Source organism: Lissotriton helveticus, chromosome 5_1 (assembly GCF_964261635.1).
Source record: "Lissotriton helveticus chromosome 5_1, aLisHel1.1, whole genome shotgun sequence".
In the NCBI taxonomy this organism is placed as follows: Eukaryota; Metazoa; Chordata; class Amphibia; order Caudata; family Salamandridae; genus Lissotriton; species Lissotriton helveticus.
In genome coordinates, this window is record NC_136065.1 from 1,368,203,651 (window position 1) to 1,368,230,761 (window position 27,111).

At 47.8% G+C, this 27,111-nt stretch overlaps 1 protein-coding gene across 22 annotated transcripts in view; it reads left to right on the top strand.

Moving 5' to 3' along the window:
- Nucleotides 1–27,111, top strand: part of ANKS1A (ankyrin repeat and sterile alpha motif domain containing 1A) — a 1,080,152-nt gene that overhangs the window by 469,985 nt on the left and 583,056 nt on the right. For 13 of the 22 annotated variants that reach the window (XM_078644289.1, XM_078644292.1, XM_078644288.1 and 10 more), the window contains one exon: nt 18,578–18,765. In XM_078644289.1, the coding sequence (XP_078500415.1) occupies nt 18,578–18,765 (188 nt within the window). Of the gene's footprint in view, nt 1–18,577; nt 18,778–27,111 lie in introns of all 22 variants that reach the window. The other 9 variants (XM_078644282.1, XM_078644295.1, XM_078644277.1 and 6 more) reach the window with 1 other exon arrangement.

The window sequence follows — 27,111 nt, forward strand, 5'->3', positions numbered from 1 at the left end:
TAATCCCTGACACAGTAAAAGATCTGAGTTGAAATCTGAGCCCTGTGGAGGGTTAACCAAATTGCCATATGTGTCTGCTTTATAATATTAGTTTATGCAGACTTTGCCTCCATTGTTTGGCTCCGAAGAGGGCGCACACATCACCTGTTGTAATGAGAGCTAGAATGTTATCACTTGTTTGTGGCCTCCAATTTATGTAAACTAAGAGGTTCCTTAGGGGTATTTTATAAGATTTTTACATGGTGTGGCTCAGTTGGTGAGTACCTTAAAAGACATTAGATGTCATAAATGTATGGGGAACGAACAAATGTGATGCAACAGCATGTAACCTGGTTAACCTTTTTTATATAGTTGTTGAAATGGTGTCACTTTGTATGAAACCTTTATAATGACATTTAAGTATCTGACATAAAGAGACGTTCTGCAGTATTTAGACATGGTTACGTGAGTAGTGCATGTGAAAATTGAAAACCAGATAAGACATTTTAAAAAAGTAATCTTTGAAAAGGTCATGCCTGTGGCCATTAGAAGTCGGTGTGATTCAAACAAATCTGATAGGATAAACATTGGAGAAACAGTATCAAAATATACAATCCAAAACAATATACTGTAGTCGATGTACTTGAATGCTTAGTGAAGTCCTGGTGGGGAGGTCTCACTCAGGACATGGTGACTGGGCCACGAAAAGAAGCACCCAGTCATGAGAAAAATCACCTGCAGAATTTGAAGATTCCAAATCTAATTAATGGGAGGGGGAGAAATTACTGAAACAATAGTATAGAAGCATTCTCCTCAATGCTGAATCTAGACAAAGCAGGGCACTGTCCCTGTCACTGATGTACTTATTGACTAGTTCACACCATGTATAAAATCGTATAAACTCACTCCTGTTGTCTGGTTTATATTTTGCCCAAGTTCATAGGGATATATATCTGCCCAATATGTATTGAATCCCTTTTATTTAGGCATGTTGTGACCGTTGATAGTTCATAACTTGTGTATGCTGTGCTTATTTTCCAATCATAATCGTTGGAAGTGTGTATTTATTCTTATCTGTTGACTAAATGCGTATAATCCCTAATGTGAGTATAATTTTCCCTTTTTTTTTTTGGTTAAAAACTTTTATTGAGCAATCACATAAAATTACATAGATGGGCCCACAACCACACGGGCTGGCCGCTAAGTCGCATAGTACGACAAATGAAGTAAACAATCATTTCCTAGGTCAGGCCTAATCGTAGAACGAAATTGCTACAGACATAGAACAGGATACAACAATTTTCTATATAAAACATGAAAATAACCAACACAGCATAAGGCGAGTGCAATAATCAAGTCAGCCCAGATAGCAGAGGGGGAGGTCACGAAACAGGAGAACAAAAATACTTCAATGAGAGTCGGGAAGGCCGTGAGGGGGGGGGGGAGCAGGGAGGACAGGAAAATCCTAGAACAGAACGAAAAATTTCGGGAACGTCAACCTAAGGAGACAGGGTAACATCGGAGGTGGCAACCAAGGGAGGGGTACAAATTTCTCCACGGTACGCATTCCATTGACCCCAAATTTTCGTCCACGCCCCCGGCCTGCCCCTAGCCATGTAGACTGTCTTCTCACGGAACATGGACCAGTCCATGTTGTCCTCCCACACTGAAACATCAGGAGGTCGGGAAGCGCCCCAGAGTTGCGCAATGTCACGCTTCGCGACCATGTAACCCAGGGTCGCCCATCTAGTCTGGGCCACAGAGTAATCGGAGGGTTCCCACACATTCAGCAGACATCGACGGGCCTCAGGCCGCAGGTCAACACCAGTCACCTCAGTCATCAACGCAAGCACATCCACCCAATAAGCTGCCACCATAGGACACTCCCAAAGTATGTGCATAAAGGTAGCGCTCATCCCACAGCCACGCTTACACAAGCCATCCGGGGAAAAACCCATCACGACCAGACGCGGACCAGTCACATACACCCGGTGGAGGATCTTGAGTTGCACCAAACGAAGACGGGCGGGAATGGCGACCTCCTTCGGGGAGGAGAGTGCCGACTGCCAGTCCTCGTCATCTAGTTCCAATCCATCACCTACCCACATGTCTCGGAGTCGGACCAACAAATCAGCGCGATTATGAATCGGCTTCTTGTAGATGAGAGAGATGGTGCTGTCGGGCAAGTGTCCATCGAGTATACGATCTTCAAGGGGGGAAGACTCGGGCAGGGCCACATCAGGAGTCAGAACCGAGGCCAAGGCATGTCGGACTTGCAGATACCGGAAAAACTCTCTATCACTCAAGTCGTATTCCGCCTTAAGGGCCTGGAATGATTTCATGCGACCATTCACACAAACGTCACCCACTTTACAAATCCCAATCACATCCCAGCGGTCAAAGCCCTTAGAAGACCAGAGACATCCCAAACGTTCAGAAGCATAAAGCGGAGTCGCCAGCGTCAGCCGATTCTCCCATCCCAAACTCACATTCGCTGCGCGCCACACGTTGACCGCTGCCCTGGTCGGGCCCACAAGATGGCGCCCGGCCGATCTGGAGTATAGCGCTCTATTAAAGTCCCCTCCCGGCAACTGGAGCTTATCCATCTCAAACGCCGGATCGCGACCCGGCGAGTACATCGCATGGTTAATGGCCGATAGCTGGGCTGCCCAGTAGTACCTCTTGATGTCGGGGAGTGCCATGCCCCCGTCGTACCAAGGGATAGTAAGTTTCGCAAGGGCTATACGTGGACGCCCATCCCAAATCAATTGTCTTTGCAGACTCTCGATTTCTCTGAAATAAGTAGCAGGAACATCGTCGAAAGAGTTCTGAAGGGCGTAGAGGAACCGCGGCAAAGACATCATTTTAAAGAGAGCAGCCCTACCCAGAGGAGACAGGGGCAGCTTACGCCAACGGGCCACATCCAGTCGCAATCTAAGAAGCGGGGGGAGGAGATTACGCTCAAACCGGAGGGAGGAATCCCGGGTAATAAAAATCCCTAAATACTTGAAGCCAGACTGGACCACCTGGATAGGGAATCTGGCCGGCAAAGAGGGCAAAACACCCGAGAGAACATACACACAGGACTTAGCCCAATTAATAACAAGGCCCGAGTTAGCACCAAACGAAGTAAGAACATCAAATAAGACGTTCAAAGATTTACGCGGGGATGTCAGATAAAGAAGAATGTCGTCCGCGTAAAGAGAGACGCGGTCTTCAAAGTCCGGTGACCAACGGATCCCTTTGAGGGAGGGTTCCCATCGAAGCCACGCCGCTAGCGGTTCCAAGGCCAGCGCGAAAAGCAATGGAGACAGGGGGCAACCCTGACGGGTTCCTCTACCAAGGCTAAAGGGGACAGAAACTCTACCGTTCACCACCACTTGCGCTAAGGGTTCCACATACAACAACTTCACCCATCCAATAAATTCAGGTCCAAAACCAAATATTTCGAGAGCTGCCCAAAGATAGGGCCACTCAACCGTGTCAAAAGCCATCGAGGCGTCTAACGAAGCCAAAATGGCCGGCTCCGTCAGAAGCCCCGCCCTCGCAACAGCGCCGTGAAGACGACGTAGGTTAAGAGCCGTGTTGCGATGCGGGATAAATCCGGACTGATCCGGATGAACCAAGTCGCTAATGACCGTCAGCAGGCGGGTTGCCAGGAGCTTAGCCAGGACCTTAGGCTCAACATTTAACAGGGAAATGGGCCTATAAGACGAACAGAGGTCCCGCGGTTTCCCGTCCTTGGGAATTACGACTATCGTGGCAAGACGCTGGTCATACGGGAGAATACCCCGTTCCCGGGACTCCAAAAACATGGCACGAAGATAGGGCGCAACCTTGTCAGGGCGTAACTTGTACAGCTCAATTGGCAACCCATTCGGGCCCAATGCCTTGCCCGAACGGAGCGAATGAATGGCAGTCGCTATTTCATCCGTAGTAAAAGGGGACTCCGAGACACGGTCCAGATCGGAAACACTGGGCAAAGCTATATCGCGCAACAAAAGACGAGAGTCAGCCACATCTCGTCCAGACACAGGGGTATACACCACACGAAAATACTCAGCAAAACATTCAACTATTCCAACAGGGTCTGTCACTCCGACACCATTCGACGACTGAATCACAGGCACCACACGATTCGCTCTCTCTTTCTTATCCAACCATGCCAACAATTTACCCGCTTTATCCCCCACATCATACAGACGACCCTGCTGTTCCCGGAACATCAGTTTAGCCGCATCTGTGACCAAGGATTTATAAGCAAATTGTTTCAGACCCAGGGCGTGGAGTTTATCAGAGGTGATCTCAGACTCTAAGTCGGCCTCCCTCTCAGCAATCTCTATCTCAAGGTCCACCACCTCCCGATTCCTAGCCTTCTTGGATTCAGCAATTAGAGAAAGGGCCTGCCCACGAATCACTGTTTTAAAGGCCTCCCACAGGGATACCGCCGAGGAAACCGACCCCTCGTTGTCCAAAAAGTAAGCATCTAAAGACTTAGTCAAAAGGTTTCGGGTCTCAGGGGAGGCAATATACCAGGGGTTAATTGGAGCCACTCGGCCCACCGCCTCCACCCCTAACTCAAAACAAAGCCAGAGCGGAGAATGATCGGAGATGCCCCGGGGGAGGTGTCTGATCTCACGCACTGCCGGCGTCTGCGCCGCGGGCATCAGGAAATAATCCAGTCTAGACAGACTCCCGTGGGCCCCCAAATGGAAAGTGTATTGAAGCTGGGTAGGATGCAGGAGCCTCCAGCAATCCACCAAACCAAACGTATCCAAAAACCCACCTAACCACTGTTGGGCTAAAGGAGTATCCCTAGGGGGGTAGCGATCCTGCAGACCGGAGATCACAGAATTAAAATCGCCTGCAAGAAAAAGAGTACTATCAGGAAGGTCCAACAACACACGGCCCAAATCGGCAAAGGTAGAAGTCTGTAGGCCGGGGGGCACATAAACAGTAAACAAGGAGAGGGTACGACCTTCATAGCGACCCACGAGGACAGCATAACGCCCCCGATCATCAAGGATCACATCATCAATAGCTAGGGGGAGGGAAGCCCGAACAAGGATACCCACCCCCCTGGAACCCGTGGTAAACCCCGAATGTGCAGCAAGGCGATACCCCCACCTATTCATCGCACGACAAGTATTGCCCACCAAATGAGTTTCCTGCAAGAAAACAATATCGGGAGATAAACGGCGTAGACATTTGAACACCACACTCCGCTTAATACGATCTCCCAGACCATTAACATTCCACGAAACAAGCCTCAACCCGCTATCCCCCATCCCACACAGCAACCCCGAAACCCCCCCGCAATGAGCATGACATAAAAAGGAGCAGAAGCCAGATAGATTCGCCTTGAAAAGATAACACAAAAACATCGAACATCCCCACCACCCACCCCCCAACAATCAAGAAAACACCCCCCACCCTGCACCCCTGCAAAATGCTAAATAGCCACCCCAACATGCAGTGTGCCTGTCGCCCAAGAACCCCCATTCTACAAAAAGAACCCCGGAGGAGGAAAGGCTCCGGCCCACCCGCCACCCCGAGTAAGACAGATAATGAGGAGAATACACAAACAGCAGAGGCACTGAGGCATCAAATCCCTGAAGAGTTTACTCTATTCGAGGGCCCAGGCGTAGGCGGATTGTTCAGCTCTCCACACCACCCTCAGCACCACCCGGGTGGGCGGCGGACTCAGTCTCAGGAGATCGATCAGGCAGAGAGTCCATCCAGTCATTTACAGAATCAGGCCGATCAAAGAAGAAGGTTCGGTCGTTGTACTCAACGCGCAGCCTGGTCGGAAAAAGCATGGCGTAGCGAAGCCCCATGTCTCGGAGACGTTTCTTGACATCACGAAAGCCCATACGCTGTCTCTGGACCTGTTGAGAAAAGTCCGGATAGAAGTTCACCGTGGCGTTCTCAAAGGCCACCGGGCCCTTCACACGCGATGCTTGCAGGATAGCGTCCCGATCCCTATAATGGAAGAGTTTCGCAACAATAGGCCTCGGCGGGGCACCTGGTTTACCCTTGCCCCCCGGAACACGATGGGCACGTTCCACAGCGAAAAACTTCGTCAGACCAGACGGAGAGAGGTGGTTCTGGATCAAATCCTCAACAAGGAGATCAACAGAGTGAGGTTCTGGATTCTCCGGAACTCCGACCACGCGTACATTACAGCGACGTGCCCTGTTCTCAAAGTCCTCCAAGCGCCGGGTCATGAAGTCGTTCACCCTGCGAAGGTTGCCGACCTCCGTCTGTATCTCCGAAACGTCCTCCGTGAGACTGGATGACTTAAGATCCAGTGACTTCACCTTCTCATTGGTTTTCGACAGGTCAGCACGAATCAAGTTGACCTCGATGGCCACGGTGTCGATTTTGTGGGCCAAAGCTTCATATTGTTGGCCTATCGACTCCTTCATAGCAGAAATGGCACCCATGATGTCCTGCAAAGAAGGCTCCGTTGACGCGTCCACAGTGAGATCAGCATTACTGGCTCCGGGCAAGGCGGCTCCGGGGGACCCCGTGGAATGGGTGTAGCGGTCCATCACGTTAGACTGGACCGGGCCCCCACGCAGGGGCGTCTTGGTCTTCCGAGTCTCTCGGTCCCCTCTGCCCGCCATATCAGAACTGCGTCACCAGGTAATTAACCAGGCTGGATGGAGTGGCCACAGGAAAGTAGGGCCTCGAGACCAAAGAACCGCAGCTAGGGCACCACTAGTAGAAGGGCCAACAGATAGGAGAATAAGCTAGCCAAAGGCCCGACAGCCGTTCCGTGCCCCGACTGCAGCCCAGGCCAGGCTCCTCTGCCAGACGTCTCAGTCTGAGGCAGAAACGAAACCGAAACTTAAGAGGGGGACCCACAGGTCGAATCCCCCTGCCGTTGTTGTTCAACTTCAAGACGGCCACTGAGCCTCACCCAGTCCCGGGCGTACCTCGAGAGTGGAGCCCGAAAGTTCGAACAGACGTAACTCCGGAACCCCGGGTCCAAATCGAATTCCAAAAAGTCCAGGGCAATCAGCCCAGTGTCCTCTATACAAATCCTCGTAAAAAATCAGGATAAGTTCAGGATATCATGCCGGGAGTGGCGGGGGTCCGGGGAGCGCTGTGCTCACGCGGCCATCTCGGATGCCCGCCAAGCTCCTCCTCCTGATATATAATTTTCCCTTTTGGTGACACAAACTATTGAGGTGCACACAACCCCGTTGTGATGAACATTTAGTGGTGTGCATAAGTGAAGTCCAGGAGAACTTGGCAATATTGAATCACAGCAGACCAGCAAAAAAGGGTTAATTAGGTGAGGTATGGGAGCTGTGGCAGCGGGTTGACAAACATAAGATGCACAAGTTTGTTATTACAAGATGCCCATGTGTACTCCTCTTGATAGACCAATATTACAGCATCACCAGCTATTTGTTACTTGTGAAACTAGAAAAAAGTAATGGTGGCCTTGAGAGTTGTAGGTCTTATTGGGTATACCTGTAGGCTGTCTCCTCATCAGCTAAGGAGTGGTGAACTTCACACATCTTCAGAGGTTTGCTGAAGTCGGGCTAAGAAACCTGACTGGAAACATTAAGGAAATAGGAAATGCCTCTAACTTTGAGGGGAGGAGGAGGAGGAAGGAAAATCACAAAAATAAGCGAAGAGTGGTTTTGTACATATGCTAAACGTTCCAGTATGAAGGTCTGTTCTTGAATTACCTTCACCAGGTTTGAGTCTTCTTCAACCAGCTGAGGTAAATGGGAGTTTCTCCAGTATTGACTCTTTCATAGATTCACATACTTGAAGCTTCCCCGTCGTCATGGTGGGAGCCCCACGGTATTTAGAATAAGCAGTACTAAAAGTGCATTGAAAGAACATAGAAAAAGCAAGTGATACTGTTAACCAAGTCACATTGTTTTAATAGACCCAAACTTCAGCCAATCAGAGACTGGACCCATGGCCACTTCTCACTTGCATAGCCACCAGACATCAGATTACTAACCGCACGTCATGTGTGAGGAAGTCTCCTTGAGCTCTGCTCAGTTGTTAATTGGTGAATCATTTAACCTTGTTTTCCTCTCAAGGATTTGTTTGGATTCCGCTTTAAGGTAATGTGTTTTACCTTCAGTATGTCTGGAGGATTTAAGGAAAGGCTTTTTAGGACATACCGGTCCCGTGGAAAGGCAAGACTATTTTCTGAAGATCCTCATAAGGAGTTCCTATTTTGTTTACTTCCTAACTATAAGCCAAAGGATTGTAAGCACTGCAGAAACTTTTCTGTAAACTATGGCTTCAAAAGAAAAAGTCCAGATCCCAATCTGGTTCAGACCAGGAGGAGGGTCCTAGTCACTCTCCACCAGAGAGAAAACACAAAAAATATGAAAATCACAGCTTCTAAGGACTCGTTTACAGGCTTAAGGTAGAAGAAATCGTACACCTCATCTTCTGTACCTCTTACTTCTCAGAAAATGACCTGTTGACAATAAGGCCGTTGACAGACCCTTTGTTGAGGACACCAGCTTCAACGAAAACTCCATAGACAGCTACTCCTTTAACGTCTGTGAGCACAGTCACTTGAATGACAATGGCTTCATCAACGAGGGACGCGACGACCACCACCTCGTCGATGGTGATGACCTTCCCGTCGATTGCTCAGTCAACGTCAGTATTCAAGTCCCCATCGATACCAGTGTCTGCGACAGTGACCATTATAAAGAAGTTCTCTTTGTCAACAACCTCATCGACAAGGCACAAAAAAGCAGCAATCTTTGCTGAAAATGTCTCTGCTCAACTCCAACCAGATTTGACATCACCCAGCAAGATGTCCCTACTGCCTCCATCCCAACTTCTTGACCCAGAGGAATCAGCCTATGAAGGGATTTTCGGGCTGGCATGCAGCTCTTCACAATTGCAAGTTAAGTGTCCGGATACGGAGGATGAGGAGGATCCTGGCAGGGACACTCCCAGTTACTTTGAAGGAGACTATTAATTCACGGACCGGCAGCATCCTATATCCCACCGATACAACTCCTTTCAAGAGCACTATCCCTACGACGAGCACGATGATGAACATCAAGCTGCAGGTAGAGTACCATCGCAGTGCCCCTCTCCTTAGTCACTGACTTAAGACACATGCAAAATGATTATTATAAGTGCTTTCCCGAAACACATGCGCCAGTCCCTCTAGCTCCGGGACTCACAGAGGCACTTGCTGTGGTACCTTTGCCACCAAGTCCCGTACCAGAACGGACTCAGGAAATCCGACCTACACCTCCCACCATAGCCATCAGGAATGATTATATTAAAAGCGATCCAGATCAGCCCAAGGAAAGAGAATTACTCCAAGACCCAGATACACTAAATCAGGAATGTAATGACTATCTCTCCATCATCTCCATCCCCAACACCTTCTCCTGCAAGTTCTCCTCCTGAGGACATCAGTGGATGTTATGAAATAATGAAACGTGCTTCCAAGAGATTTGATCTGCCTCTCCCGCTCAAACAGAATGTTTTCTGTATGATTTCAAGGAATCAGCAAAGAAATCAGTCAGATGGACCCCTATTGTCTCTTACATATGGGAGGAAGGTTTGAAATTAATGAAGAACCCAGCCTCAGTCACTGCTGTGGTTCCTCGCATGGACAAAAAATATATGGCCTCATATTCCTCACCGGCATGCTTGATAGGGCATCCTCGTCCAGATTCAGTGGTAATTCAAGCAGCACAGCGAAGCTCCAGGAGCCAGTCTGCCCCTTGTTCAGCTCCAGCAGACTAGGAAGGATGAAGACACGACAACAGTGGCAAACGCTTTGCAGCTATGGCAGCCACCGCCAAACGCACTTTCTGGGTCGCTATGACTGCCAAATGTGGTCCCATTTTGCTTCTCTTCTCGACCACCTTCCCGAAGATTGAAAAAAAAAAAAAGGAGGGTAAGAAGACATTCTGCAAGAGGGTGCCATGGCGTTGTCAGAGATTATTGATACAGCAATGGACATATCATCTTTCGCCTTTAGGCAGATTGCGGGTCCTGCGCCGACGGGGTTGGTTAAAGGCTACCTCATTTTGCCCAGAGGTCCAAGTCAAGTTATTGGATATGCCCTTTGATAAGGAAAATTTATTCAGCAAGCATGTGTATGACTCCCTTCAGGCCATCAAGGCTGACAAGGACACAGGGTATTCTCTAGGAACACTACAACAGAAGCGTTTTCTGTCCTTTTATGGAGAAAGAGGACGATTTACACATTGATCCTCTTATCAGTCGTACAGGTACCAGCCATACGCACAGCAAGGATATCGACCCTAGGATTACTCTAGACAGTCAGCTTGAAGGAGGCCTTTGCGTGGAGGAAAGCCCAACATTCTGCAAGACGTCAGTGACATTTCTCCGGAACTCGTCACCTTTTACCACCACAGACCACATTTGAACCACCACCTCTCTGCTTTTTACAACCAAATGGAAGAGGAGCACCTTGGACAAATGGGCGTTGAAGATCATACATCAGGGTCACACCCTGGAATTTGTTCAGAAACCCCCCTTTCATCCTCCTCCCAAGAGATGGCATCAACACCTTACTCTCCTAAAGCTGGATATTTCCGTTTTCTCTTGAAAGGAGCAGTAGAGGAAGATCCTTTCTGACAACGGAGCTTCTATTCCAACTTCTTCCTAATAAAGAAAAAGTCTGGAAAATGGAGACAGGCCATGGACCGCAGACAGCTAAACAAATATATATTTTTTTTAAACCTTCAGAATGCTGTCATTGCAGGAGATTCTTCTGATGGTCAACAGAGGAGATTTCATTACGTCTTTTGATCTTATACGCATATTTCCACATTCCCATTCACATAAACCATTGTCTGTTCTTGAAGTTCGAGGTGGTAGTGGGCCACAATCAATTGAAGGTTCTCCCTTTTGGTCTATGATAGACTCCCAGGGTCTTTATAAAATGCATGGCACCAGCCACTGCTTTCTTGAGAAGACAGTCACTAGGTATTCACCTACCTGGACGATTGGTTGATCAATGGCTCCACATTCCACCTTGCGAAGAATCTACCTTGGCTTGTCGGCATCTGTTTAAGTCTCTGGGGCTGCAACGAAATACGGAAAGGTCATCTCTCATTCCAACTGAGTCATTGGTATTTCTAGGGGCCATTCTAGACATCACAGTTGCCAGAGCTTATCCGACTGCAGAGAGATTCAGAGAATAATACAGAAGGCTGCTTTCTTTCTAAGAGGAAAGTGCACTTTAGTGAGGATGTGCAAATCAATGTTGAGGATGCTATCCTCGTGCATCCCATTACTTCCAAACTACTGTCTACAAATGAGACCTCTACAGGAGCAGCTAGATGCTTAGTTGAACAAATTCACAGCTTGTTCGAGAATATCATTGACACCAACTCTATGATGAGGAAAGCTTTGTCATGGTGGGGAAAGGAAGGCAATATATCTACAGGTCTTTCCTTCAAAGTGGCACGGCCAAGTTTCATAATGACAACAATGCTTCCTTGGGCAGTTGGGGAGCACATTTCCAGGAGCTAGAGTTCTTCGGAAAATGGTCTGTCCAGGAAGCGCAGATGCACATCAACATGCTAGAACTAATGGACATTTTCCTAGGGCTATAGTTGTTTCTACCCAGAATTTGCAGATCCTCTTTCATGTCAGAACGGACACCACTACAACTAGGTTTTACCTTGCCAAGCAAGGGGGCACAAGATGAAAGAACCTCTCATCTCAGGCCCAGCAGATTTGGGAGTGGTTACTAAAATACAAAACTTAATTGCAAGACGGACACGTCCCTGTCATAGACAGTATATGGGTGAGTTCTCTCAGCAGTGCAACTAGTCAATGCCACGAATGGGAAATTGACCCAGACAGCTGTCTCATGTCTTCAAGAATGAGGTACCCCAAAACTCGACCGTCACAACTTTATCTAGCAAAAAGTGTGAAAGGTTCGCAAGCAGGTTCCCTCAGTAGGGTCTTGGGGAAATGCACTTCAGGTACAGTAGACAGGAATGTTTACCTTTGCATTTCCATTCTTCCCTCTCATTCTCAGGGTGCTATGAAAGTTAAAGAAAGAGGCATGTCATCTTATTCTAATAGCCCCGGCATGGCCCAGAGAGTATTGGTATACTGAACTTCTACAGTGGGTATGCCCACCCATCCAATTCCACCCAATGAACAACCTAATCTCAATGGGAAATGGCCAGATATTACATTCACAAATAAAGTATGCCAATTTGTCAACATGGCATCTCATGAACATGAGTTTGGATATCTAGTTATACCAACAGAGTGGAAATCTATCCTGGAACAGTCAAGCTTTTTACATAAATAAATCTTATATTGCAAAATGGAAGAGATTTTGATGTTGGTGTATTGAAATTGATCTACATCAGAGCAGTTGCTGTATCTTCTTCACTTGGCAAAATTAATCCATCAATCAATCTTGTAGAGCGTGCTACTTACCTGTGAGGGTCTCAAGGCGCTGGGGGCATGCCGCTACTGCTAGAAGAGACAGGGCTTGAGGAGTCTTCTGAAGGCGAGTAGGTCTTGGGTCTGCCGTAGGTGGGTAGGGAGGGTGTTCAAGGTCTTGGCGGCGAGGTAGGAGAAGGATCTGCCGCCAGAGGTTGTTCGTTGGATGCGGGGGACATTGGCAAAGGCGAGACTGTCGGAGCGGAGCTGGCGGGTCGGGGTGTAGAAGTTGAGTCTGCTGTTCAGGTAGGCTGGTCCGGCATTGTGGAGGCTTTGTGTGCATGGGTGAGGAGGTTGAAGGTGATCCTTTTGTTGACGGGGAGCCTGTGTAGGTCTCTCAGGTGGGGGGTGATGTGGCTGCGCGGGGGACGTTGACGATCAGTCGGGTGGAGGCGTTTTGGATACGTTGTAGTCGTCGTATGTGTGTGGCTGGGATTCCTGCATAGTGCGTTGCCGTAGTCCAGTCTGCTGCTGACTAGGGCCTGTGTCACCGTTCTTCTAGTTTCGGTCGGGTTCCACTTGTAGATCCTGCGGAGCTTGCGGAGGGTATTATAGCAGGAGGAGGAGACAGCCTTGACCTGTTTAGACATGGAGAGGGAGGAGTCGAGGACGAATCCTAGGTTGCGTGCATGGTCGGTGGGTGTCGGTGCTGTTCCCAGTGTGGTCGGCCACCAGGAGTCGTCCCAGGCTGAGGGGGTGGGTCCGAGGATGAGTACCTCCGTCTTGTCCGAGTTCAGCTTCAGACTGCTGTTCTGCGTCCAGTCGGCGACAGCCTTCATTCCCTCGTGGAGGTTGGTTTTGGCGGTGTGTGGGTCCTTGGTGAGGGACAGGATGAGCTGGGTGTAGTCGGCGTAGGAGATGATGTTGAGGTCGTGTTGGTGGGCCACTTGTGCGAGGGGGGCCATGTAGACGTTGAACAGCGTCGAGCTGAGGGATGAGCCCTGGGGGACGCCGCAGATGATGTTGGTGGCCTCGGATCGGAAGGGCGCAAGGCAGACGCTCTGGGTTCTGCCGGAGAGGAAGGACGTGGTCCAGTCAAGGGCCTTCTCTTGGATTCCGGCTTCTAGCAGGCGTGTCTTTAGAGTGCGATGGCAGACCGTGTCGAAGGCGGCTGACAGGTCCAGGAGGATGAGGGCTGATGTTTCGCCGTTGTCTAGTTGGCACATGATGTCGTCTGTGGCGGCTATGAAGGCTGTCTCGGTACTGTGGTTTCGTCTGAACCCGGACTGGGACGCGTCCAAGATGTTGTTGTCTTCCAGGTGGAGGGCCAGTTTCGTGTTGACTATTTTCTCGATGACCTTCGCCGGGAACAGGAGCAGGGAGATGGGCCGGAAGTTCTTGAAGTCCTTGGAGTCCGCCTTGGGCTTCTTGAGGAGTTGATTTCGGCGTGTTTCCAGCTTTCCGTGAATGTTGCTGTTTCGAAGGAGATGTTGATGACCTTCCGTAGTTGGGGTGCGATGGCAACGTCTACTTTGATGAATACGTGGTGTGGGCACGGGTCTGACGGAGATCCTGAGTGGATGGAGTTCATGACCTTGCGTGTCTCGTTGACGTTGGACCAGGAGGTCAGGCGGTTGGCGCTGGTGGTGTTCACAGGGGGGGTGGGGTCTGGCATAGTCTGGGCGGTCATGGTGTTGAAGCTGTCAACGATCTTGAGGTGGAAGAAAATGGCTAGTGAGTTGTACAGTTCTTGTGAGGGGGTATGTCGGCGTTGGCGCTGGGGTTGGAGAGTTCTTTTACGATGCTGAAGAGCTCTTTGCTGTTGTGTGCGCTGTTATCCAGACGGTCTTTGAAGGAGATCTCTTGGCTGTTCTGATGAGGTGGTGGTGTCTGCGAGTGGTGTCCTTGTGGGCTGCACGGTTGTCCGGAGTGCGTTTGTTGAGCCATATCTTCTCCAGTTTCCGGCAGGCGCGTTTGGAGGTCTGTAGCTCGTCGGTGAACCAGGTGGCACTCTTGCTTTCGTGTTTGTTGGGCGGTTTCTTGAGTGGGGCAAGGGTGTTGACGCAGTCGCCGATCCACTGTCTGAGGTTGCGGGCTGCGTCGTCTGGGTTGATGGGGTCGGTGGGTGGGTTCTGGGCGAGGGTGGTGATCAGCTGGTCTTCAGTGACTTTGCTCCAGCAGCGGCGAGGCAGCTGTTGGGTGCGGTGGTGTGTGGTTGGTTTGTTGAAGGTTAAGAGGATGCAGCGGTGGTCGGTCCAGTGGAGTTCGGTGGTGTGGTCGAAGGCGACATGGGTGCCTGTGAAGAAGATGGGGTCCAGTGTGTGTGGCCAGCGGTGTGGGTGGGTGCGGTGACGAGTTGTCGGAGGCCGAGATTGGCGAGGTTTTCGATCAGGCTGGCGGAGTTGGCGTCATTGTTGTTCTCGAGGTGGAAATTCAGGTCCCCGAGGAGGATGTAGTCTGTGGAGGTGAGTGAGTGGGTGCTGGCGAGGTCGGCGATGGAGTCGCTGAATTGTGCTCGGGGTCTGGGTGGTCTGTAGATGAGTGTTCTTCTGAGGGTGGTGGTGGGGTCGGTGTGGATCCGGAAGTGCAGGTGTTCGGCGGTGTTAAGGGTGTCGTCTGGGTGGGTGGCGACCTTGAGGGTGGACTTGTAGACGATGGCTATTCCTCCTCCGATTCGTTGGTGCAATCCCTGCGTGTGATCTTGTAGCCGTCCGGGATGGCTATGGCTATGTCGGATGCCGAGGAGTCGTTTCACCAGGTCTCGGTCAGGAAGGCCACGTCTGGGGCAGAGGTATCGAGCAGGTCCCAGAGCTCAACGGCGTGTTTGCATGCATCGGAGGTGTTTGGGTCCGGTCCTTGGAGGTTTGGTGGTTCTGTCGCATGTGAAGCTGCAGGTGTGGCAGGTGAAAGGTCCGTGTGTCCGTTTCGGTGTGGCTTGGAAGCAGGTGTGGTTTCGGCCGGCGAATAGTGCGTGGAGGGTGCTGACGTCGTAACGAAGTCTGGTGTTGTGGCGTTCGCGGGGTCCAGGGGTTCTGGTGCTGGGCACGGTCCAGGCGTGGTCGGCGCCCCAGCGGGGCGCTCGCTGCGCACGTCCGCTGGGCCGCCTCCATAAGAGGAGGAATGGAGGGAGGAGCAGCTGGGAGGCGGGAGCGGGGTGTCCAAACGGGAACAGGGGGCTGGGCCGCAAGGACGCACCGGCGGGAACGAGGGAGCTGGAAACGGCAGCGGCAGGTAGGCAGGAGCAACGAGGCAGCTGGCGGCTGTGTGGTGGCATGGGGAGCAACCTGCCTGCCAGCAGGGTCAAAGGTACCGGAGTGGGGCTCGAGGCGCAGCAGTGTACAGCGGCGCTGTGGGGGAGAGAGCATGCCTCGGACCGAGGGTCTGGGGTCTGGCTCGGGCTCCCCACTGCAGTCACCATAAGTAGGGGAGGGGGAGGAAACGAGCAGCTGGGGGCAGGAACAGCAGTAAAACAGTGATGAGGGCACAGTGAGGGGGGCTGAGAGGGGAGATGGGCGCAGGCGGCGAGGAGGGAAAACCACAATAAGGTATAAAATGAACAAAAGGCACAATAAAACCACCTGGGGCAAGGTTCCAATGAAATACAGAGCAAAAAGGCAGGGCAGAGAAACACGATCACAGAAGTGGCAGACAGCAGTATCGAACCCTACCAGAGTGGGGCTCGAGGCGCAGCAGTGTTCAGCGGCGCTGTGGGGGAGGGAGCAGGCCTCGGACCGAGGGTCTATACTTTTAGTTTGTATTATGAATAGGTTTGAAAGGTGGCTTAATAAACTGGGAAAGAGCTGTATTTAACTGCCAGGATGTAGCTAGAGGAATTGATTGGTGGGAAATCCCTGAACAAGCCTTTCATAAATTCCTTTACCAGTCTAGTGGCACACTCTTCACCGAGGTGCATTTAGCAGCAATTTCCAGATTCTGCAGAAAGACTGGGCAAATCTCTCTATGGTCCACTAGACTGGTAAAGGAATTTATGAAAGGTTTGTTCAGGGCTTTCCCACCAATCAATTCCCCTAGCTACATCCTGGCAGTTAAATACAGCTCTTTCCCAGTTTATTAAGCCACCTTTCGAACCTATTCATAATGCAGACTAAAAGTATGTCTCCTGGAAGACGGACCTTCTATTGACCCTCAAGTCGGCCTTGAGGGTTAGAGAGATTCGGGTATTTACAATCTCTGAGCCTTTTCTACAATTCAAAGACGATGAAGTATTGTTAAGAACAAAATTAATTTCTAAGGTTCCTACCTCTTTTCACTTGAATTAATCTATAATTTTGTCAGCATCCTTTAAGAATCCTTCGGCGGCGGCGAAGGCTCTCCATTCTCTGGATGTCAAACGCTGCTTGAAATTCTACATTACAGGACAAAACTTTTCAGAAAATCTGATCAGCTTCTCATCTCTTTGCACCTCCTAAAAAGGGATATGCACTCTCCAGCAGCAGCATAGCTTGCTGGGTACAACAGCTATTACTTTTTACCACGACAAAGAAGGAAGGCCACTGTTAGGAAAAGTGACCGCACACTCGACCAGAAGATGGCTACATCCACAGCCATATTTGCAGGAGTGTCGCTTCCAGCCGTTTACAGGGCAGCAACATTATTAAATGCCCATACTTTCACCAAGCATTACTATTTGGATTCAGCATGGAAGGTGAATGTGGCTGTTGGGCAGGCAGTCTTTAAGTCACCTTTTTCATTAAAGTACAGATTATCTTTTACTTTGTTTTATTGCTCATATGCTTTATGTTAAGGTATTATTGTGATTGATTGCCTGTGTTCCAGCTGTTTTTGCTCGCTGATAAGTGTCACAATGCTTGATACCTTATTTCAGGTACACCTCTTTAAGAGTGTTTCTACCTACATGCTTTGTTTACTTACTGCCAGCTGCTCTGATTCAAGCATGTGAATCTTATGAAAGATTCAATACTAGAGAAAAAAATAACGTACTTGCCTGTACACTGTGGTTCACCAGTATTGATCGCTTTCATAGATTATCATGCGACCCATCCACCTCCCTGTGTAGGCCTGCCACTCTAATACCTCATACGATAATCACATATATAAAGAGACAGACCGTGGTTCAATTCCTTCTGCTTGTTTATTCAATCAAAGCAGCAGAAATTCCAAACGCGTATTGGAACTCACCGCTCTATGCTCACGGGTCAGTAATGTAACTGACCCGTGAACAAGGAATGGTGAGCTCCGAAACACATTGGATGGTTTTGCTGCTTTGATTAAGTAAACACACCGAAGGAATTGAGCCGTGGCCTGTCTCTTCTTGTATGTGATTATCATGTTGAAGGAGAGCAGGAGGGGTCCGCTAGCCCACCATCACAAGAGGTGGGAGAATCCGCGAACTTGGTTGTTTGAGATGTATATATTTTCTCGCTTGTGCTAGAAATCTGAGGTACGGTGGTTCTGTGGGGGAGAAGGAGTCCTGGGCCCATCCTTTGATTGGCTGAACGAGTGTGAACAATGTCACTTGCTTTCTCTGTGTTTTTTCATTGTACTTTTTAGTATTGCTTATTTAAAATACAGTGGGGCTCCCACCATTGACGGGGAAGATTCAAGCATGTGAATCTATAAAACATATCCATACTGGAGAACCACAGTGTTCGGGTAAGTAACTTGTTTTAATCTGACCAGTTGCTTGAGGCCAGGGGTTTATTACAGATACCCCTTGCTGGGACCCTTACCAGTCTGACTTCGTAACCCCAGTTATATTGGTATAAATCAGAAATTAACCACTTTAAGACATGATGGTTATAGATGTAAATGCTATGAATTATTGCAGACAATTAAAACAAAAAACCTGGATAAAATTAATTTTTAAACTAATTTGATTGAAAGAAAGCTCAAACAGTAGTTATATTCATGTTTTTCCAAAATGTTATTATAGCCATGACTTTAAAAAAGTTTTCTGCTGGGCATCATTTAAGCTTCATTGCTCACATAGGATAGCCATGATCTCCAATTGACTGTTCGTGGCAGATGTGTGGGCTTCTCCTGGGGGGAGAGGTTCCTTGCATGAGTGATCCTGTAGGCCAGGCAGGATTGGAGTCATATGAGGTAACGGGTGAAGGCGGTTTCTTCTTCTTGAGCTTCTATCCTTCTAATCCCTACCCGACGGCTTTCATACTATTACTACAGGATAATGCCATGAATATGTTTTAATTTTTAATTTTAGGAGAGGTGGAAAAAGCCATGTCTGAACTACACTTAAATTTTGCTGGGGACCCAGAGGAAGAGTGTCCCTATGAGGCCCTGTACAATGCCACATCCTGCCATTCCCTAGATAGCTTGATGAGCGGCAAGTCATCGGACCGGGACTCACTTGGTCAGGAGGCTGAAACTTCGTTGGTGAAAGCTCAGTCAGTACGTAACCAGGTTTGGTGTTTTTTCTTGGGTTGGTTTGGTTATGTTATTTTCTTTAACTGCGGGTTTACAGAGCGTGTTCTGCCAAATAAAACAAGAGAAATTTAAAACAGTTGTAATGGTGGACAAAAAACAGAAGGTATTAAATTGTAAAATGTTCTTTTTTTTTTTATTATCCTCTTTCTAAACTATACAGCCTAGATTTCTGCACTTAGGAAACGGGGCATCTTCCATTCTACTTTTTGCTACAAGTCTCTGTTGTGACGCTCTCTAAAGTTACGTATTCAGCTTCAGAATGCTCCGTTAATAAAGATGCAACTGGGCGCATTTTCACCTTTCGGAGAACTTTTGATATTAGTTCATGAGCCAAGTAAGGCTCAAGCCTTGCTCGGACTGGCTGCCTGTTTCTGACCCACCCCTTGTCCTTTGGGATTAGCAAGTCCTAACAGAGCTTAGCAATGCCACTAGCAGTACCCCTTTTTCCTCGAAAAACAAAAACGTGCAGCTTCTTTCTTATCAAAGGATAGCTGGCAGCAGTGTTCTACATGGTCAAAAATAATTTCTGAAATGGTGTTTCTGAACATTGTTCAGAGGGACATGTGGCAAGCAGGGTTTACTGGGCCCAACCTTGGGTGTTGAGGCCTTTTACTCCTTGTGTCCCAGGGCCTGACCTTCTATAGATCCTGAGGAACTGGCCGATGTACCTCTTCAGCACTTGACTCTCTGTGGTATCAGTAGTTCGAGCAGTCCAAGGCTACTTGGGAGGTGGGGGGCTAGACACAGGAGGGTGAACACAGTCTGAACTCTAAATACGTTCAGCAACAAATGATTGTCCAGTCAAATCCTTGCTTTTATGAAAAAGACTATTTATTTACAAGTTCAAAATAAATTCAACATTCAAAAACAATACAAACAGTCCCCTAAGGTTAGGGCTCTAGTGTTTTATCAGTAGGTTCCACTCCTCTCTTGCTAGCAATTGTGGTATTCACTATAGACGACAATCATGTAAAGCCCTTCTAATACTCAGAGTCTAAGGAGTCCCACTCTGACTCTTTGTTAAAGCCAAAAGTGTTCCAGTGCTGAAGCGCTATATGGTATGCAAGTTCCATAGAGCTGCCTGGCCCTTAAACCAGTCTTACCCGTATCTGAGCAACCGGAGCCCTAGGGCACTGAAGCTGCAGCGGCTGTCTACGGTAAGTTCCTCACACGGCCCGGGAGGGGCAGCGGTCAGATGTACTCAAGTTCCTCACATGCGGTCCTGTGGAAGCAGCGGGCCGGGGGTCCTCAATGCTTGGTAAGTTTCTTTGGATCCTCCCCACAGGTGGCCGCCGACTTAGCTATGCACACAGGCTATGGTCCAATCGCCACAGTAGCATTAATTCATTTTTGCCCCACCTGGCATATGATCCAACTTGGATTTGTAAATAAAAAGGGAAAAAGCTCCCAAGTCATTATGAAGGTGCACATGTATGTTGTGGTTGTCTACAAACTGAGGAGGGCGGATATGTGATTGCAACTTTTTTTTAGCTATGCTGTACGGCATCACTGAAAACCAAAACGTTCCAGAAGACAAACCATATATGCTTGGCTAGTACTTGTTCGTAACTGTCCATTTATACAGCTCACATGACAATTTGACTTGTGGTTTCTTGCTTATAATATGGCAATGTCACCAGGATATTGGGCAGATGAGGGTTATTGTTTGTATATAAGTTCTTATTGCAACCTAATGTACCAGATGAAACACTTGCAAACATTTAAGAAATAATATTTTTTTTATTTTAAGGAATCTTCACATATTTCAAATGGTATTCACTGTGTGAGTTAAGCGCCAATTGTTTTGATGGCTTAGCCTGAAAATGTATTCTTAAGATATTGTTAGCATATCCACATTTAGAGTTAGAATAGTCTTGGTAGAGGAGATGGAAATTTGAAGTTTTCTCAATTATATATTTTAGCCTCAGTAGTTTGGAGAGGAGAGAGTTCCGATGTGTGGGATCCATTGTGGCTGTTATTGATTTACACTGAGATTGTAAGTGTGTGTTCTGAACAGTTGAGTACAAATGTATCCACGAAATACCAATAACCAGAAAATATATCCTGAAGGAACTGATGGTGAGATGACAAATTGTATTTTTCTTTTTTAACTGTCAAAGTTTTGGCAGGTGTTTTGTGTAAAGGATGTCTCCTGAGTCCCTTCACCCACAGGCAAAAGAGAGATCTTGCAGGTTATGCTTGATAAGGTCTTTGGAAATGTCACTCATACCTCACATACTTGATAGGTAGGTTACATCACTTATACTAACACGGATACCATGAACTATGAGCAGATTTTGATGGTACATCTATTTTGTCAGCACCTTGTGTTTTTTTTTAATCCCACGTTTTGCTATGTACGGCAACCTACATTTCCATGTTAAGCCCAAAAAATATTATTTTCACCAATAAAGTAACATTCTGGCCTGTTTTGCTTTTAGGTGTTAACTGGGACTATTTGTCATTATTAGAATTTAAAATCTAAACCCTGTCCGCATTGGACTGGCAATTTGTTTTTATGTTCTTGACACCTCTTATCAAGTGTTTAGAAGCTGGCTTAAAAAGAAACTTGAAAAAACAGTTGTTTGAAGCATGTGTAGCTGTAGATACACATGCTTTGCATAATCGTGCCATCTAGTATTCGGCTCGGATGTGTGCATGTTGTTTTTCTAGTCACATGGTATTGTGACTCCTCCTTTTGCTGGTAATGCGCATGGTGATCGATTTGTTTTCCAGATTGTTTTCTTTGGCCATCTGGTTTGAACTTTTGCTCCGGTTTGACACGTCGTGGTGCATTCTTCTTGGTTTACACTTTTCCCATCTCAATCGGTATTATCGATCGCGTTCCTACTTCTCCTGAGTTTGATTCGGTGATTCCGGACTTGACTGGGTGGTTTCTTCCATTGAGGCCCAGGTGGGCCTTTGCCCTTTGATGCCTTCTCCGGTCGTTAGACTCCGCACTCCCTCGGTGTCACATAAAATATCCGCTGACCGATCTCCAACGTGTCTCTAATTTGTGTCTCTCCCTTGAGCACAACTAGGCTGATTGCGACACTTGCCGCTCCTTCTGCTCAAGAAAACTCTTCACGACCATCTGGCTTGACAACTTGAAATGTCACGGAGTAGCGTAGATGACACACTGGACCTTTTGGGTACAAAGGACATCAAGCGGGAACACCATGCCCTAGCAGATAAAGAGACCTTCTCTCATGATGACAGCTCCGTCCTGAAAATCCATGATCATCAACCTGCGCAGTCAGAATACTGTACCACCCTCACATCTCCACCGACCCCAAGCAGAACAGCTCCTCTCTAAGGATCGATCAGGTACTTTGGAGCAGCAGCGACAAATTGACGGGTTACCACTGCCTTCGGGCCATGATCTGCATGACCAACATTTTCGGACATGCCTATCCCCGGCTCAGCGCTGAAAAAAGAATTGAGGCTGAGTACTTCAGTACAGGTCGCCCCCGGCTCTGAGTTCAGCTGACCTGCACAGGCAACCACTTCAGCTCCGAAACAGAAGCCGGCATCAGAGCAGAGACCATCTGCATCGGAGAAGTGACCATCGGTGCCCGACGGCAAGTTCTGTCAGGGATCAGGGACTGTCGAGCCTATTCTTGAAAAATAATAGATTGACACCCCCCAAAATCACCGGATGATTCATCCCCATACTGTCCAGAATCAATTGCACTCCTGGTTCTGTTGCCCAGCCTTCAAAATGGCAACTGACTTTTGAAAAAGATTGAGACATGCGGCCTCCACCAGAGCAGAGGAAGAGAATGGACAAGGCTACAAGCCCTTTACATTTTGCTGTGACTCCATCCCCCAGCACTCATGATCAACCTCCTGCTTCTCCAAATGACCCTAAACCTTAAACACCTCAAGGGTCACCTCATTTAGATATCGGGCGACATGGCCATGGACATACCTTTGACATCCCGCCACAGGATGATCCCTGGGATTTGTATGATAGTGATTCACCAGCAGATACAGATTCTAAACTATACCCTGCAAAACCTTACCCTCCGAATGATATCACTTCCTACCATGACCTCATTGGTAGGGCTGCTTCTTTAAATAAATTAAATCTACATACTGAGCTATTGGAGTATGATTTCTTTTTTTTAAGACTGTCATTAAAACAATGCTTCAGCCAGTATGTCCCGATGCTCAAAGGCATGCTTCGGCACACCCTAGACATCTTCCAAAACCCATTTAGAGCTAGGATCATTACACCAAGGGTAGATGTGAATTACAAGACCTTCTCAACTGGCCCACTCTACATCAGGGGTCAGCTCCCACCTGACTCTTTAATGGTAGCAACTGCATGTAAAAGAGCTAACTCTCAAATCACTGGTGTTGCCCACCACCAGATAAAGAAAGTTGGAAAATAGATGCTGCTGGCAAAAGGGTAGCTGCTCAATCACCCACTGAGCTCCATTGAGCTGCTTTCCCGATATGACTGGGCTCATTGGGACGAAATAGAGGAGCTCCTCCAATATCTCTTTGATGAAAATAAGATTAGAGGCTATAAGATTGTCTCTGAAGGGAAGCAGATCTCAAACACCACCATACGCTGTGCCCTAGCTGCTGGGGATACTGCTGCTAGGGGGATTAACTCTAGTGTTCTGCTCTTTAGGCATACATGGCTCTGTGTCTCCGGTTTCAAATGGGAAACCCAGCAAAAGCCAACTTAATCTGCCTTTTGATGGAGTACTCAGGGTCAAGACTGATTTGCATATGGCTGGGTTCAAACTGGAATGGCATGGTGAGCAAAAAAACAATGGATTTAGGCCCAGATCTCTGTACTGGGGTGAATGTATGACATTGTTCTGCATTCTGTCCATCAACTGTTGTTTTTGCTTTTGATGGAGAACACCATTTTAGGCCATAAGCGGACACTTTGTTCGCTAAAATAATAAAGGACAACGAACGAGCAAAAGCGATTGTTGTCCTTCAAAGTCCTTACCATTTTGGGTCCTTTAGCCGTTCATCCTACTATGGAGGTTCCCAAACTGCTTAAACCGAAACCTTCACATCATACTAAAGGTCACAAGCCCAAAACACCTCTCCCCGGGGCTATTTTCGAGGTTCCTACTGAGGGAGCAATTCCAAAGGCTGTGTTAAAGGCAGCTCTCTCAAAGGATCTTCCACCACCAGTAAGCCCTGACTTACCTCTTATTTCCCCATATCACATAATATCATAGGGGGTTTTCTCCAAGGCTTCTTTCCCACGTGGCGGAACTTCACCTCCGACAAGTGGGTATGGTATATTATCCAACATGGTTATTGTCTGATGCTCACTTCCGCTCCTCCCAACATTGCACCTTGCAAACACAAATTTTTCCCACACCAAAGGTTACTCAGGGAGGATGTCCAAGTCCTCCTCCAAAAAGGAGCAATAGAACTCGTCCCTCACCATCAACAGGGTGCGGGAGTTTACTCACCATACTTCCTTATCCCTAAAAAAGACGGTCCCTCAGAGTAGTATTGGATCTCAGGCCCAAAAACAAATGCATTCTCTCAGAGAACTTTCACACAGTCTCTCTTCAGGATTTCATCCCGCTAATAAAACAAGGCGACTTCATGGCCTCACCTGATCTCAAGGATGCATATTTCAACATTCCAGTCCATCTGGCACATTAGTGGTACCTCAGATTTTTGGTAAGTGGACATTTTCAAATTCAAGGTGCTGGGGGGAGTAACTACTGCACCGAGGGTCTTCACCAAATGCCTTGTGACAGTGGCTGCTCACCTATGCAGACTTAGCGTTCATTCCTTTCCCTAATTGGACGAATATCTTGTTAAAAGTTCCACTTATCAATAATGTCACCAAGACACTCTGGTCACTTTCAACTTAGTCCACCATCTAGGTTTTACTATCCGCGCTCTAAAATCCCATATTCAACCCCTTCAGAAGCAACCTTATCTAGGGGCACTCCTCAACTCAGAGATGGGTGTAGCTTACTCAAATGCCGCCAAGATACACTCCTTTCAGCACTCATTCCTCTTTGGCACATCAATGGTCTCAAGCGAAGGGTCAATGGGAAGTTCTAGTTTTGATCAGCCGTTAAGCCTGCCACACTCTGCAGTGGTGGTTCGACAAGAACTTATTAAAAGAACTTCCATTCCTAGTTCTTTCAGCATTGGGGACTATCAGAAATAGATCTCTTTGTCACAGCAGAAAATGCAAAATGCCCAAACTTTGCCTCCAGGTTTCTGCACCCACAGTCCCAGGGCAATGCACTGTGGACGAGTTGGTCAGGGATATTTGCTTAAACTTTTCCTCCTCGCCCATCTACTTAATTTTTGGTCCAGAAACTCTGACAGACATCACTCTCTCATCCTGGTGGCTCCCGCATGGGCAGGACAGCCATGGTTCACCACCCTCCTCAAACTCTCAGTGGCCCTACACGAGACATTCTCCAACAAGCAGGACCTTCTCACGTAGAACCTTGCGATGTGGCTCCTGAAGTCTTTGAATTTTGATACTGTAGGCTCCCACCTGAATGCATGGTCATTCTCAGAGAAGAGCGCAGGACTACTACTCGTGCCTGCTACACTGGTAAATGGAAGAGATTTGTTCACTATTGTCACTCCGAGCATATTGATCTCTTAGCAGCTAAAGTACAAGACATTGTCTTTTACCTCCTTCACTTACATACTTCTGGGTTAGTTTTCACATCCATAAGACTACACTTAGCAGCTGTAGGTGCTTATCTTCAGAACAGGCGACACCTTCCCCTATTCTGAATTCCTATCATTAGAGCCTTCGTGGAAGGTCTTAAAAGTCTCATTCCTCCGTGGGTCCCACCAGTCCCAACATGGAAACTTAACAAGATTAATGGGCCATCAATGTGAACCCTTCAACTCCTGTCCCCTCTAGTTTCTAACCTGGAAGGTAATATTTACGGTCACCATCACTCCCCTTAGACGTGTAAGTGAGCTTCAGGCACTCACCTTGGAAGAACCCTTCTTTCAAATACATAGAGACAGGGTCGTACTCCATACCAACCCTAAGTTTATCTCAAAGGTATTTTCACTTTAATTGGTCTGTTGAGCTACCTGTATTCTTCCCTCGATCTGACTCAGTTGTGAAATGGGCTCTCCATACAATAGATGTTAAATAAGCTCTCACGTATGACATTGACAGAACTAAAACTTTTAGAAAGACACAACAACTTTTTGTTGCTTTCTCTAACCCCATACATGTGAATGCCATTTCTAAATCCAGCATTTCTAAATGTATTATTACATGCATCCAAACATGCTATGCTAAAACTAAAAGGGCTTTAACTGTCCCTTCTATAGCTCCTTTCACTATTAAAGAAAGCCTCTGTAACCTTCTTTGTAAATATCCCTATTGTTTTTTTAAAAATATCTTTTTATTAGTAACTTAAAGAAAGTGGTGGTCAGCACAAGCAGAGAATACAGTAATCACATTAGTACCGTAGGAAAACACAGAGCATACAGAACATGTTCAATATTGGAATATTGATAGCCATATATTACGAATTCAGTTCACAGTGTAGACAGTTCGTCAATGGGTGTGATTTGGGGGGGCTCACATATGTTACCTCTATAGTCATTCCAGTTGGCCCACACCGCTACCCATTTCCGGGGGCACCCCGTGCCACGTGCACAGTCTTCTCTTGGAGCATGCACCAGTCCATATCCGTCTACCAGGAACTGAGTTTCGGAGGCGCTACCACCACCCACAGCCTAGCAATGTTCCGCTTAGCAATTGCCAATCCTAGCGTCGCCCAAAGTTTCCCCCTAGATGGCAAGTCCGTGGGCTCCCAGATGTTCAAAAGGCATCTCTTTGCCTCCAGTCGCAGCTCCACTCCCCAAACTTCCTGTATACAGCGGAGTATCAGTTTCCAATAAATCTGTAGCACCGGGCACTCCCACAGTATGTGGAAGAAGTTTCCTACCTCCCCACACCTCCTCCTATAGAGTCCATCCTCACTGCGGCCCATCAGCTTCAGTCTAGTGCCAGAAACGTAAACCCGGTGGAGAATTTACAGCTGGATCAATCGAAGTCTGGCTGATATAGCTACTTGCTTAGGGGAAGCAAGCTCACCTCTCCACTCCTCGTCATCTATTTCTAGGCCATCCACCTCCCATTTTCTTTTGAGAGTTAGTAACGGGTCTGGAGAGTTGTTAATACGTTTTTTGTATGTGAGGGAAATTACGTGTTCTGGGAGGTGGCCATCTAGCAACCTATCCTCCAAGGGAGAGGATTCTGGGGGCTGGGTCCCTGAGGGGATATTAGTCTGAAGGGAGTGCCTGACCTGCAGGTACCGG